At 32.3% G+C, this 13,924-nt stretch overlaps 1 protein-coding gene across 1 annotated transcript in view; it reads left to right on the forward strand.

Annotated features, from left to right (window-relative positions):
- Nucleotides 1-13,924, forward strand: part of LOC143250021 (uncharacterized) — a 37,709-nt gene that overhangs the window by 18,959 nt on the left and 4,826 nt on the right. The window contains exons 3-9 of the mRNA XM_076500656.1: nt 442-739; nt 8,024-8,198; nt 8,789-8,812; nt 9,378-9,473; nt 11,967-12,132; nt 12,647-12,821; nt 13,887-13,911. Of these exons, the coding sequence (XP_076356771.1) occupies nt 442-739; nt 8,024-8,198; nt 8,789-8,812; nt 9,378-9,473; nt 11,967-12,132; nt 12,647-12,821; nt 13,887-13,911 (959 nt within the window). The remainder of the gene's footprint in view (nt 1-441; nt 740-8,023; nt 8,199-8,788; nt 8,813-9,377; nt 9,474-11,966; nt 12,133-12,646; nt 12,822-13,886; nt 13,912-13,924) is intronic.

Genomic DNA, 13,924 nt, shown 5'->3' on the forward strand with positions numbered 1-13,924 from the left:
TATTGAGATGACACATGGCAATTGATAGCAGACCTTAACTACCTTGTGTAAACCATTACTGATTCTCATGGTATATAAGGATGTTCACTACCTTGTGTTAACCATTACTGATTCTAAGTATTTTTGTTGTATTCCCAAATAAAGTTTAGTCCATATTATTTGTAAAACTGAAACAAATTCTTCCATTAGAATCAGTTTTATATGTAAATACTTATAGTGCATATTTTAATATTTAGGGTTTGTGTACTTGATTTTTTTACTCTATGATTCATAAGCTGTATGTGTTCTGGATTTACAGTGCTTTCATTGTGTAGACTTTCACTCTTTTGTGATGCTGTGATTTGTATGTTCTGCACTTGTAGTGTTTTAAGTGGGGAGTCTTGCACTCTCAACAATGTTATTATATTGTGAATCATTAACTTACGACTTTTATATTTTTAGGGTGACATGTGCCAACAGGGCAGTTTAATGATGGATATTAGTGACTCATCTGTCATGAATGGAGATGTTGTTGGTCACCATGCTTCAGATGGTACATTTCAACACTTGCAGTCTCGTTTAAGAGCAAATGACCACAGTGGCCAAGGCCCATATGAGGGGCACCCTGTAGATCTCTCCAACCAGCGACCAGATAGCCATTTGTCACACATTAATTTAGGGAGTTATGTAGGGACACATTACAGGAGCATGTCTCATAACAGGAGCCATTTTGAAAATGAGCATAGTGTTTCTGAAAACGGTGAGTTTTACAGTTATTTTTTATAACATGTTTTCACAAAATAGGTATTTTTAGCTGGCAACAGTGTTGATTAGAAAGTTTTCTTGCTTGAATATACTGACTTATAAAGTGGCAGTGTTTTGAAAAAGTTAAGCTCTTCTTTGTAAAGGAAATGTCATTTTTATAGTGAATAATATTTTTGTTATACGTATCCATTACAGCCAGCAGTGGCTACTGATTTTGAGTTAGTTCCACTCAGACTTATGAAAGTACTAGAGGCTGATGAAAAGAATAGGATGATAATAATAATAATTAACATGATAAAACATGTTAATCTTGCTTTTTTGGAATGATTTTTGTATAACCAGAATATACATGAAGTGCGTTATAGTTCTGCATGGCTGAACTGTTACTTCTGTAAGTGATGTGATTGATTATATGTTGTTATTATGGGGAGGAAAATGACAAATGCCGATTGGTTACAGGAAGTTAGAATTGACATAACATGACAATTCCTATAGCAGGTTCCTTAATGTTTGTATATATTGTTTTTGTAAGTGGAGGATGTGTTCCATTCTTGACAGGAGTCAGCAGTTTAAATGACTCATTATCTTTCACTCGGTCAAGTGGTCAAGTACCTCCTGCTATTACCCCAATACACCCTTTCTGTCTGGATCATAAGACCAGTACTTTCTTTCTACCTTTGAAATATTGACTATATGGTGACTTTTTTAACATTTAAATATGAAACAAATTCTGAAGTCATTCTATTTGTTGTTTTGCATTACATCCTAATGTTAATGAAAGTCTAACAGTTTTATTGGATAAATAAATAGCGGAGAAGCTAAACACACGAGTTTCACGATTTTCAACATGGCAATAGTATCAATTTTTAAATTAATTTCTCAGTAATAATTCAATCTATTCCCTGGTGCATTCAAACTCAAGTGGTGTACGAATCACTGAAATAAAAAGTGTGTGTTTATATCAGATTGTGGTCACAATGTTTTCTTTTGTCTTGGACAGTAAAAGTTTATAAAATAAAGGTTCTTGTTTTTTAAATTGACTATAGAAACATGCATATGTACTTCCAACATATTTTAGTCTTCTTCTGAAGTAATTAAAACATCCTAAACCATAAAAACATTAATCATAAAGACATTTTTTTCAGTTTTAATATCTTTTATTTATGTATGAGAAATGTATGATAAATGGGGTGTGATAAAGTATCTTAACAACATTATTTTTTTCTTGTGAAAATTCCTTACTGAGCCTAGAGTAATATTGAGTTCTGGTTGTGATTGTTTGCATTTTAGGGACTCTCATTTATTTTGTGAATTTTAGAGTAATAATTTGCATTGAATAAATCTCATGCCAGCCAGTCTTTTTGCTGGAACTATTTTGCAAGTTAAAGGTTCTCTGAGTATACGTAATGTGTGTGTTATTTTAAAGTATTTTATAGGATTTTGCTCATTTGATAAGTTTCATGATTGTGAGAAATAGAACATAAGCATTGGGCAGAGATAGATTATACATACTTTAGCTTAAGATCTCATTGAAGGTACATAAAAAGTATGACATGAATGTTGGCATACATCAAAAGTCCAATAAATAAATTATTATACAGCCTAAGCTGTTCAAGTTTATGCTTTTACTTTGGGGCCTTACTGACAGCACTGCATGAGATATTGAACCATTGCTGGCCCAGGAACATGGATAGTTGTATTGATGATGTGGTGTGGGAAAATTCAGGAGTAGCACAGGTGGAAAGTGATAATTAATTGTGGAGCCTAGAGAGATAGAGTTGGCCCGAGAGCAGCTCTTAGAAGCATACAGTCTATTTCCAATGCAGATTACACAGTGGTTTAGCAGAAGGATCAATGAAGACAGAAACCAGTCACTTCACGTAGCTTCTGGGCTTCCGAATCAAAAGCAGGCAGGTAGCAGCTGCCAGTCTCGAGGCCCCAGTTCGTGGAGTCTCTGTCGTAGTGAACATCATGGCGCATCACCCAGACTTTGTGTTTGAGGACTGCGGGGTTCCCTACATGGATCCGAGCTATCACGTGCCGTATGGCTATAGTGGTAAGACAACATCTGGTACTTTGTCCCTGGATTTCCCAGCATTAAAATTTCAGGTGTCGTGTGTGAAACAGAAACCAAGTGGGAATTTTATTTCTACCAATACCTTCTACTCTTGTCTGTGAGTGAAACTTTCCCTACCATGCCAGTATTCTCTCTCTCTTTTATTGTAAACTTGTGATAATTGATTGTTATAATGGAATCCAAAACTTGGCTACTTCGTTTGAGCGACTGAACACACTAGTAAACGAAGCATAAGGCTAAAGCTAAACATGAAACAGCGGTGGTATGTGTATACTGTATGATAATGGAAATAATATAAATTTAACCTGATTGTAATGTGAAGGTTTTTACTTGCAAGTAATTGATTAGGTGAATGAATGTAATTATTGATAAGAATACAAAAAACACTTTCATCCAACAATACTTGTCAGGTGTACAGTGTTTTGTGAACATGTTCTTTATTTTTATCAATTTTTTTCAAGAAATAAGAATAAAATTTCTGTACAGTTGAGAATGTTCCCAAATGTCTTGGGAAGAATTTTAGCAGATTTTTTATAAGGTTTTCCATATGGAAGTGGCTTCTTGCATGGAGAGGATGTAAGATGAAACACTGAAGTATTGATGACTATTTGTATTGTACTCACTTGGAACTGTTAAATCAGCCTTTTATTTTATCTACACACACTTGACAAGAAAGAGATAGAATCACTTTGTATGTTATCAATATTTTGGAAATGAGCTTCTAAGATGGTAAGCAACTGACAGATAACAATGCTTCTGGTGATATGTATATATATATATATATATATATATATATATATATATATATAATGAAATTTCTTTTAATTAGAAACAAAGTTTTACTGATATGTGTTTCCTCTGTATAACATGAAAAATGTATTTTACAAGACATAAAGCAATAAATCATTATAATTTTTCCAAATCTGTAAAAAGATACTAGTCAAACCTACACGAGACTAAGCTTCATCATGTCAGTTTACCATTACCAAACTGGTCAGGCTAATAGTTAACTAAGGTAACTGTAGTTCAAGCATGTTTAAGAAAAACTTTTACACTCTCATGAACCAATTTTGAATTGCTATAAAAAACAGAGTATAATCACCAGTTACACATGGACAAATAATCAGCACCTTGGCATCGATGTTAAAAATACTTTTATCTCAAGTTAGACTTGCACACAAATGACAAAACTTAAGTGACTGATATGTTTGTGAGTTATCAGTTAGGCCTGGATACAGGTAATCAGACTTAGGTAATTGATATCCTTGAGTTATCAGTTAGGCCTATACATGAGTAATTAAACTTGGGTATATGGTGTATTTGTGAATTATCAGTTAGGCCTACATGTGAGTGATTAAACATTTATTACATTGATTTGGTCTCACAATGAAGCAACTTTGAAATCCTGTGGGCCTAAATAACTCGCAAGCTTTTTGAATAGTATTATTTGTGTAAAACGTTTTTTAAAGTTGTGTATTGTAAGATGTCTTAACTATATGTTGTTATGAAAATACATTTTTAATAAACATTTTGATAACTTATCACAAATTAGATTGTTGTCAAACAAGAGTACAACAGTTAATGGTAATTACTTCTATAACAAGACTGTACTGGTACAGAAAGACATATTTATGAGGTATCATTGCCTTAAAGCTTTGTTATTTAAAGAATGGCTTGCAGTATGAAAATAAATATCTGACAGAATCCTGTAATTCTGGAACTTACTGAGTTTTTTTATGTAACAGTAACAACTCAGTGAACATGTTTGTCACAGAAGTTCCATTATTCTGGACAAGTGCTTGTGGTCATCATTTCTTACAGATATTAGCATTAATTTAAAGGACATAACCTTTATGATATGTCTCTCTGTATTTGGTTTTACAGAAATTCTTGTGACTAACCATAATTTCTGTTACTTTTTTTCATTAAATAATGTAATAATAATTTCTACTTGAAATTTTAACATTTCAAATACTTTGAATTGTACAAATTTAAAATTGCAGTTATTTCCTGAAATATTTTGAAATTCAACCAATTTCTGTGTGGTAATTATGTTTACTAAATATGTTAATAAGAATACTGATTTTTCAGGTCTAACAATGAAATTTTTGTTTTTTTTTATAATTTTGGAAATTAAACATTTAAAGAACTACTTTTAAAGAGTACAAATGAATAATGCTTATGTTGAAAGAGAAAACCCTTAATTTTATATTCTTTGTTTATTCTTTAAAGAATTTTGCAAATTCTTTAAATAATATAAAAAAATGTTCAGTGATTTAACTCCATCTCGTTGGATGTAGCTTCACGAAACTTTCACTACTTTTCTTTGCAACTAAAAGAAATATTTCCTCAACTCTTCTTTAACTTGATTTTCCTGTTTATCTTCTATGTAAATGGCTTACTTGGCAAGAAAGTTTTTGTTTTTTGTAATCTCTTTAACTTCAAGTATTTGGAAATACTTCAAGTTTATACTACCTGTATGCTAAATAGATTAGAGGGTTGATGGAAAAGTTCAGATGTGTGTACAGCCAGTATGTACGAGAACAAACAGATGGCGAATAGCTCTCAGGATCCTCTACCATACTAATGATGATAAAGCTAGGCTTAGCAGAGGCCTGGGAACCCCTGCACTGTTCTGCAGGTGTAGGTCTTATAGAGTTTTCTCTTGCAGGCAGATTCAACCAACCTCATTGATCAGGCATGAAAAATAGACAGTACTCTGTGGTGTATACACTTCTTGCACACGATGGGGGCATTTTCTAAATATGTTGTATCTCTGGTACTACTTTGATGATTTGTATCTTTCATCTTTGGAAGTTGGGATCATTTCAGTCAATTTAACTTTTGTTTTTGCTCGAAAGGAATTGATTGGTTGATCTGTCGGGAGTAGATTCTTTTATTGATTAGAGGACTTTCTGAGGATTGTGTGTCACAAATTTGTTGCTTGCTAGTTTTATATGATCTTTTGGTGTATGTGTCAATCACTTATCGCAACAGTCTACATAATTTAGATGGTTTCCAACTGTCAGTGTGAGATTTATTTTCTACTGAAATACATTTCACAAACTTAAAATTAATTTTGATTAACTAAGGTAGTCAGACATGATTTATGAAAAGTGTAGCTCAATTGTTGAAAACTGCACCTACACTTACTGTATTTTTATTAATTCATTATTTTTTGTTAGGATTAAACGGTTTAAACGTATAACATTATGAAGAAAGGCTAGAATTTAAAAAACAAACATGTAGGTTAAACATTCATACATAACGCCCGTGTTACATATCTTTATTAGCTTGGAAAAATGCATCTATTTTGTATTATATTTTCTGCTGTTTTTTACGTGGGATGAATTATTGTTTATCATTGGTATGAAAAAAGGGAAAATTGAATAATGAATTGCTATTATAATTTGATTTGTCTTTTATTAGTATTAGCACACTGTGTTTTGCCATATCCAGATAAATAGCCATAAAACTAAACCATAGTTCAAGCATCAATCTATTGTAATTTGGTGATTGGTTAGAAAATTCACTGAAGAGTAGGTCTAGTTTCTCTTAATCAGTCAACATTTAATGACTATGATGGTCAATCAATCTGTTCAATTAGTAAACTGAAACTATGGTCAGTCATAGTCAATCTGTTCAATTAGTAAACTGAAACTAAGGATGAATTTAATCCAGTCAATCTGTTCAATTAGTAAACTGAAACTAAGGATGAATTTAATCCAGTCAATCTGTTCAATTAGTAAACTGAAACTAAGGATGAATTTGATCTAATCAAATTATCCAATTATTAAAACGAAGCTAAGGATGAATTTGATCCAGTCAAACTGTCCAATTAGTGAACTGATGCTAAAGGTGAATTTGATCTAATCAAACTGTCCAATTAGTGAACTGATGCTAAAGGTGAATTTGATCTAATCAAACTGTCCAATTAGTGAAGTGATGCTAAAGGTGAATTTGATCTAATCAAACTGTCCATTTAGTGAAGTGATGCTAAAGGTGAATTTGATCCAGTCAAACTGTCCAATTAGTGAACTGATGCTAAAGGTGAATTTGATCCAGTCAAATTGTCTAATTAGTAAACTGATGCTAAAGGTGAATTTTATCTAATCAAACTGTCCAATTAGTGAACTGATGCTAAAGGTGAATTTTATCTAATCAAACTGTCCAATTAGTGAACTGATGCTAAAGGTGAATTTGATCCAGTCAAACTATCCAGTTAGTAAACATAAGCTAAGGATTAGATGTAGATGTCAAGTAAGAGAAAATTAACCTAATTTTTCAAGTTATACACAAAGCAAAGTTACCATACTAAAACCCATGACAACAGTAAAAGAAAAATATATTAGTCCTAAATAACAGTTCTTTTGCACAAAATAGGTATGTTTATTTTTATTTATTTAAGGCAGTGAATCTTGTATGAAAATGGAGTGAAGTTGTTTTATCGCGTTGTGTTAAAACCAGTTTTTCATTTTTTTAGAAACGTTTCTTTCACTAATCATTAAAAAGAACTTCTGTGTGAAAGTAAAAAGAATATATATTGAGATGTCAACTAAAGCACTTACAAGGCCTTTCATGTTATTACCAGTTTTTCTCTGCCCAGCTGGGGCCCCAGCCAGCCAGGTGGTTAAGGCATTCAACTTGTAATCTGAGGGTCATGGGGTCAAATCCTCATCACACCAAACATGCTCATCCTTTCAGCTATAGGGGTGTTATGTGACAGTCAGTCCCTCTATTTGTTGGTAAAAGAGTAGCCCAAGAGGTTGTGGTGGGTGGTGATCACTAGTTGCCTTCTCTCTAGTCTTACACTGCTAAATTAGGGCCATCTAGTGCACATAGCCCTCATGTAGTTTTGCATGAAATTCAAAACAAACCAAACCTAGCTAGGATACTCTCAGGCAAAGTTATTGAGATGCTACTTATATTAAGAAAATGATTGCATCATTTAAGATGTGGATAAAGTGATGTGTAGTTGTTTTTTTTTACACAATTTTAAAGTAAAGATTATTTAACAATATATTAATTATTTAGTTTAACACCATTATATGTATTGTCATTTATTATTATTTTGAGTTAGTCTGCTTGTTAATCTGAAGAACTAACAAACCAACAGGTATAAGTTTGTGTTTAATATTTTAAACATGAACTTCTTGGTTTTGATTTTTTAATGTAGGTTAAATGTTATGTTTTACTTTTCAGAGTCTTCTATGCAGATGCTTTCAAGCTCTCTAAGTGTTTCCGAGAAGCCTACTGTTGATCATCAGCAGGTAAACCATCTGCAACCATTTGGCGGATCCACATTAGGGTCTCGAACACACCCTCCACCCAGTCCTCTTCCTACTCCCCCACCTATTGATGATGGACATAGAGCTAGGTGAGATTAGCTTATATTCATCATTTATAGGGCTAGGTGAGATATGTATGCAGTTAGGTTGTATTATGTATTCATGGAGCTAGTTAAGGTTAGCTTACAGTTCTGTGTTTGTAGAGTTTGGCACGGTAGTAGACAGGCTGGATTCTGGGCTCCACACTTTTAAGTTAAGAGGGAAGAATGTTTATTTTCTAGCTACAATATGACATATATGGCACAGTACAAAGAGCAAAATAAATTGTCTATGTTTGTAGATGGGTACCATATTGTTGATAAGGAATAAAATAACATAATATATTATTTAAAAGTATGGCCTATGAAAATGATACCATTATAAACTCAAACACTAGTTTAGAATAATTCTGTGTTTAAAGTAGCGATTTATTATTAGTGTTATGGTAGTGATATTGTTTGTACTCACTGTAGTATCAATGTTAAAAGCTATTTTTTTCTACTCATCCAGGAATATGAATTAAAATGTCTTACTAAGTTTATAATAAATTGATAACTACCTCCTTTGAGCTGCTGTTTTAAGTTATAAAAACAAGTGCAGTTTATGTTGCACTTCCTTATTGTTGTCTTCTGTTTTTTAGGAGGAGAGATCAAAGGCTAACAAGGTAGGAATGTTTATTACTTGTTTGTAAAGTATGTATAGATAAATGTACTATTGTTGATGATAAACTCTTAAAAATTGCGTAAAGATCAAAGTTTGAGAAATTTAATGGACTGACTCTGTTAAAAGAGTAGGAAATCATGTCCTTCCATTTTCCTTCAACAGACATTTGTAGTACATTGAAAGTTCTCAAGCCCATGGAATCTACTTTGTCTTAAGTTCCACTGAAACAATTTCCAAAAATTAACATCTTTAGGAGGCTTCACATTTCTATTTTTGCAATAACTTTATAGTAAATATAGCAAAAGATAAAGATAAGTAGTCTATAAACTTTGGAAAGTGATGGAGATGTTTCTGTTGTTTTTGTTAACAGTTTTTGATGTATATGTATTTACTGGAGTGGTGATTAAAAATGCATTTGTAAAAACTTGTATTTTAGTTTTATCTTGTAAATCTTTTTTGTTAAGTATTTCATAAAATCTTCTTTCATTGTTTAATAAGTTTTCATTTTTTTAGTTATGTAAATTTTAGTCTTTAACAATTTTTGTAAAGTGTTGTTTTTCTTTTAGAGAAGCAATGAAAAACTACTTGAAAGAAAGAGGAGATATGGACCTCGTGATCTTACACGCCAAAGTTGCTCAAAAATCATATGGGAATGAAAAAAGGTCAGTATTATTTATTTAAACAAAAGGTACATAATTTTGTTTGTGGCCAGTCCAAAGTTCTTGTATGCTTGAGCAAATTACTTTCTGATTTAAAATAGAGAAAATCCAAAATCATTAGGCTACAGCAGTTTATTGTTAGGTTTACCAGTGTTTGCATTGAGAATGTATACTTGACTACCCAACATAAAAAATGTATACAGACTATTGTTCATATTATGTCACATTGAGAATGTATGTTTACTAGTGTTCACATTGCCACACATTTAGAATGTATGTTTACTAGTGTTCACGCTGCTCCACATTGAGAATATATGTTTACTATTGTTCACGCTGCTCCACATTGAGAATGTATGTTTACTATTGTTCACGCTGCTCCACATTGAGAATGTATGTTTACTATTGTTCACGCTGCTCCACATTGAGAATATATGTTTACTATTGTTCACGTTGCTCCACATTGAGAATGTATGTTTACTATTGTTCACGTTGCTCCACATTGAGAATGTATGTTTACTATTGTTCACGCTGCTCCACATTGAGAATGTATTTTTACTATTGTTCACGCTGCTCCACATTGAGAATGTATGTTTACTATTGTTCACGCTGCTCCACATTGAGAATGTGTGTTTACTAGTGTTTGCACTGCTTCACATTGAAGATGTATATATATAACATTTTCATACTTGTACCGTTATTAAAGAATGTGCTTGAAAGTGTAGAAACAAGGTCCTCAAATTGAGATTATATGTGTACCAGTGTTTAAATTGGCTGGGCAATGACAGTAATATATGTTATGTGAGGAATGGAGAAACATAAATGTGTTTAGTTATCACTGTATGTTTTGAACTAACAACATTTTTATTTAGTCTGTAAGCGTGGAACAAGATGCAACGCACATGGATATACTATAAAAATGTTAAGTGCCACAGATAATGGCTCAGTGCAGGTAAACTGGCTAAAGTACAGTCCAAAATGGACCTTCATCCAAGGAATGTCTTGTTAAGCATTTGGTGAGACTTCTGTTGTCAACATTTAGAGTGCTTGAATGTTGCAGTGAAAGAAAAGAGTCCTGCTTTGATCAATCATAAAGGTGTTGTGTTATTCCAGGATAATGTACAGCTCCATACAACAAGGATCACATCTGGAAAGATTGAAGAACTAGATTGGGATACACTTTCACATCTTCCTTATTCTCCAGACCTTGTCACATCTGATTACACAGGGGAACACTTTTTCAGTAACTTTGAGTTGCATTGGATATTTTAACTGATTCTGAAGGAGTTTTAGGTGCTGATTTCAAATCTGAAATTAGTTTTTCTCTACAAGCTCTAGTTTGTATGCAATTTGAGGTTAATGAAATTGTACAAATGTGAACTTGCGTAAACCATGTATAAGCATTTTCACGTCCACATATATAGATAGCTCTAATATTTTGATCATTCTTCTTTTGTTTCAAACATGGCTTCCAAAAATAGATATAATTGCAGAAACAAGCCTGATGCCTTCTGCTACATAGGTGGATGCTACACACTCAATCGTCAGAGACGTAACATATCCTCGTTTGTCAAGCGTGCCTACAAGGCATATTTTGAAGTTCAAATTGCATAAAATCTGTAGCTTGCAGACAAAAACCGACTTCAGATTTGAAATCAACACACTCAAATTGACTATAGAAAGGTCTATTTTTAAATGCAACAAAATGAGTGTTCCCCAGTGTTATCATCTATTCTGAATTTTGCAGAACTATCTTGATGGAAAAGAGTTTGGAACACATAAAGATGTCAAAACTACCCTCTCTACATTCTTTTCCTCTAAACCCCATTAATTTTATAGAAGTGACATTCAGAAGCTTGTGAATCGTTGGCAGGAAGTAGTTAATAATAATGGAACATGCATGATTGATTAAATAACATTAAAAGCATTTGAAATCCTTTCTCTTTTTCTGAACCTAAAATCAGACATTACTTATGGGATGATCTGATACATGAAATCCAGGCAGTGTGCCTAAGCACATATCAAAGCTTTGTGACATATGTTTAAATGCATGTTAAATATGTGACTAATATTTAAGCATGCATCAAAACTATGTGACATGTATTTTTGTACGCATAAGACTATGATAGGTTTAAATACACATTAAAACTATGCTACAATGTATGCTACATATATTCAAAACAATGTGGTGATTGTTTTTTGTGGTTTTTCCAGTCCAGCATATACCAACACACATTGTTCTTTTTAGTTTCAAAATGTAAAACTGCCATACAAGTCAGACAGAATGTATATAGCTTAGTAACAGAATCACGTGTCTTCCTTATTGGCATTGCCACGTGTGTATTGTTTAGTAGTAGTGTTATCTTGTATGTTGCTCAGAACTGTGTTACCTAATACTGTAATTACACTAATTGCTTAGTATCTGATCAAGTGTGTAATTTTGTGGTTTAACTATGTGATTATTGTTTAGTAATATAACCACCTTTCTTTCCACTACAGGTTTTTTTGTCCACCACCATGTATTTACCTTTGGGAGATGGTTGGCGAAAAGAAACAACAGCAGATGGTTCGGGATGGAGAGAATGACCAGAGTTCACAGCTGTGTGCCTTTATAGGGATTGGAAATTCTGACCAGGAAATGCAGCAGCTGGACTTCAGTGGGAAGGTATGGAACTTGTATATGGCCAGCTTGAGCTCTATGTATTTTTTGTCATTTAATTTAAACTACATTGTTTTTGGGGTGAGATTTATATGTGGGACTAAATATTTTGCATATCCAGTATATGGAAAGCCTTGTTATGCATCACAGCTATTGCATATTGAAACCAATACAGTGTTGTTTAAATGTTGTGATGTTTATAGGAATGTTGTAACATGATATCTATATATAATAGGTTAATAATTAAGTACAATCATATTTAAAAGTTGTGATATTTATAGGAATGTCGTAATAAGATGCGTCTTCATGGTAGGTTGATAAAACAGTCTTATTTTAAAAGTTCTGATGTATATTTAAATGTAATAAGGTGTATCTTCATGTAAGATCAAAAGATACAAAGAGGCATTGTGAATTTTATTTACAAAAAGCATGCTTATTGATATGTATTTCAAAATAATTTTCTGTATTTTTCCCTTCTAGTTTTAATAACGAAATATGTGATTTTTGTTTTTTCTTGTAGAATTACTGTGCTGCAAAGACTCTGTACATAAGTGATTCAGACAAGAGGAAACACTTCATGTTGTCCGTCAAAATGTTTTATGGAAATGGTGAAGACATTGGAGTATTCCATAGCAAGAGAATCAAAGTCATTTCAAAACCATCAAAGAAAAAGCAATCTCTTAAAAATGCAGACTGTAAGTAACAAATCTGTTCCTCATTTTTGGAGTAATTATTAAAAAGAGTTTATGTCGATTCTGTATAAATTTGTATTTGCTGAGTAGAGAGTGGCTGCAGGTTATTGTCTTCATTCAAAATTGACTGTTGTACTTATTTCTGAGGTTTATAAATGACAGCAACCATTTAGGTCTAACATTTCAGTTAATTGCTCAAAAAATTCAAGAATTATATGATTTTGGGAAAGTTCGGTGTTTATTCCATTAAAATACTTTTAAGATTTATTGCAATTATTCCAACATCCTTGATTTCTCTTTTTAATCAGTTTTGTTGTTTTCTGTTCATCCATGAATAACAAATTGTCTCAGTGCTTCACAGTCAGGACTATTTTAGGGTTTCTTGTTGAATAATAAGTAAACACCCATTTTCTCTCATTGGATTGAAGGATTGCATGAATAGAGATCAGACAAAGCTGTAGTCAACCTTATGGGGGTTGTAAAAAGGATTGTATTTAAATATGCTTTAATAAAAATGAAAGGAAAACTTGGGATGAGATTAGATAAATTGTTCCCAATCTCTTTCACTCAAGAGTTGGAGTTTTCTATCTAAGAATTGTGGGGGAACCACGAAAAATTAAGAGACATGTATTACGTTACTGTACTTACTAATTATATAAAATAATATTTTATAGTCTTATAATGTGCTAATTGGTCGTGAGCACTATTTCTGTCAACTGTTATTTATTGCTGTCTTTTGTACTCATGTTATCAACATGGTTGTATTATGTATGTTTGTTTATAATAAATTATATTAGAACTTTAACTTTTTGAAACTTTTATTTAAAAACGACTTTGGTAATAATCACAATTGATACATATAGATAATGTTATGAGTTATACAGTGTGGATTTTTTTTACCCTGTTCTTTTCAGGGATAATTAGAAGAAAATTATATTTTGTCAAGTGTTTTAAAAACTATATTATAGAGGAAAAATTACATGAAATTAGAAAGTTTTACATCACCAGAGTGAGCTGAGAAGTGGAATGTTCATAGTTCCAATAAAGTTTTTTTTGTTTTTAATACAGTATGTATAGCATCAGGAACAAAATTGCTCTCTTCAATC

Source organism: Tachypleus tridentatus, chromosome 4 (genome assembly GCF_004210375.1).
Source record: "Tachypleus tridentatus isolate NWPU-2018 chromosome 4, ASM421037v1, whole genome shotgun sequence".
Classification (NCBI taxonomy): domain Eukaryota; kingdom Metazoa; phylum Arthropoda; class Merostomata; order Xiphosura; family Limulidae; genus Tachypleus; species Tachypleus tridentatus.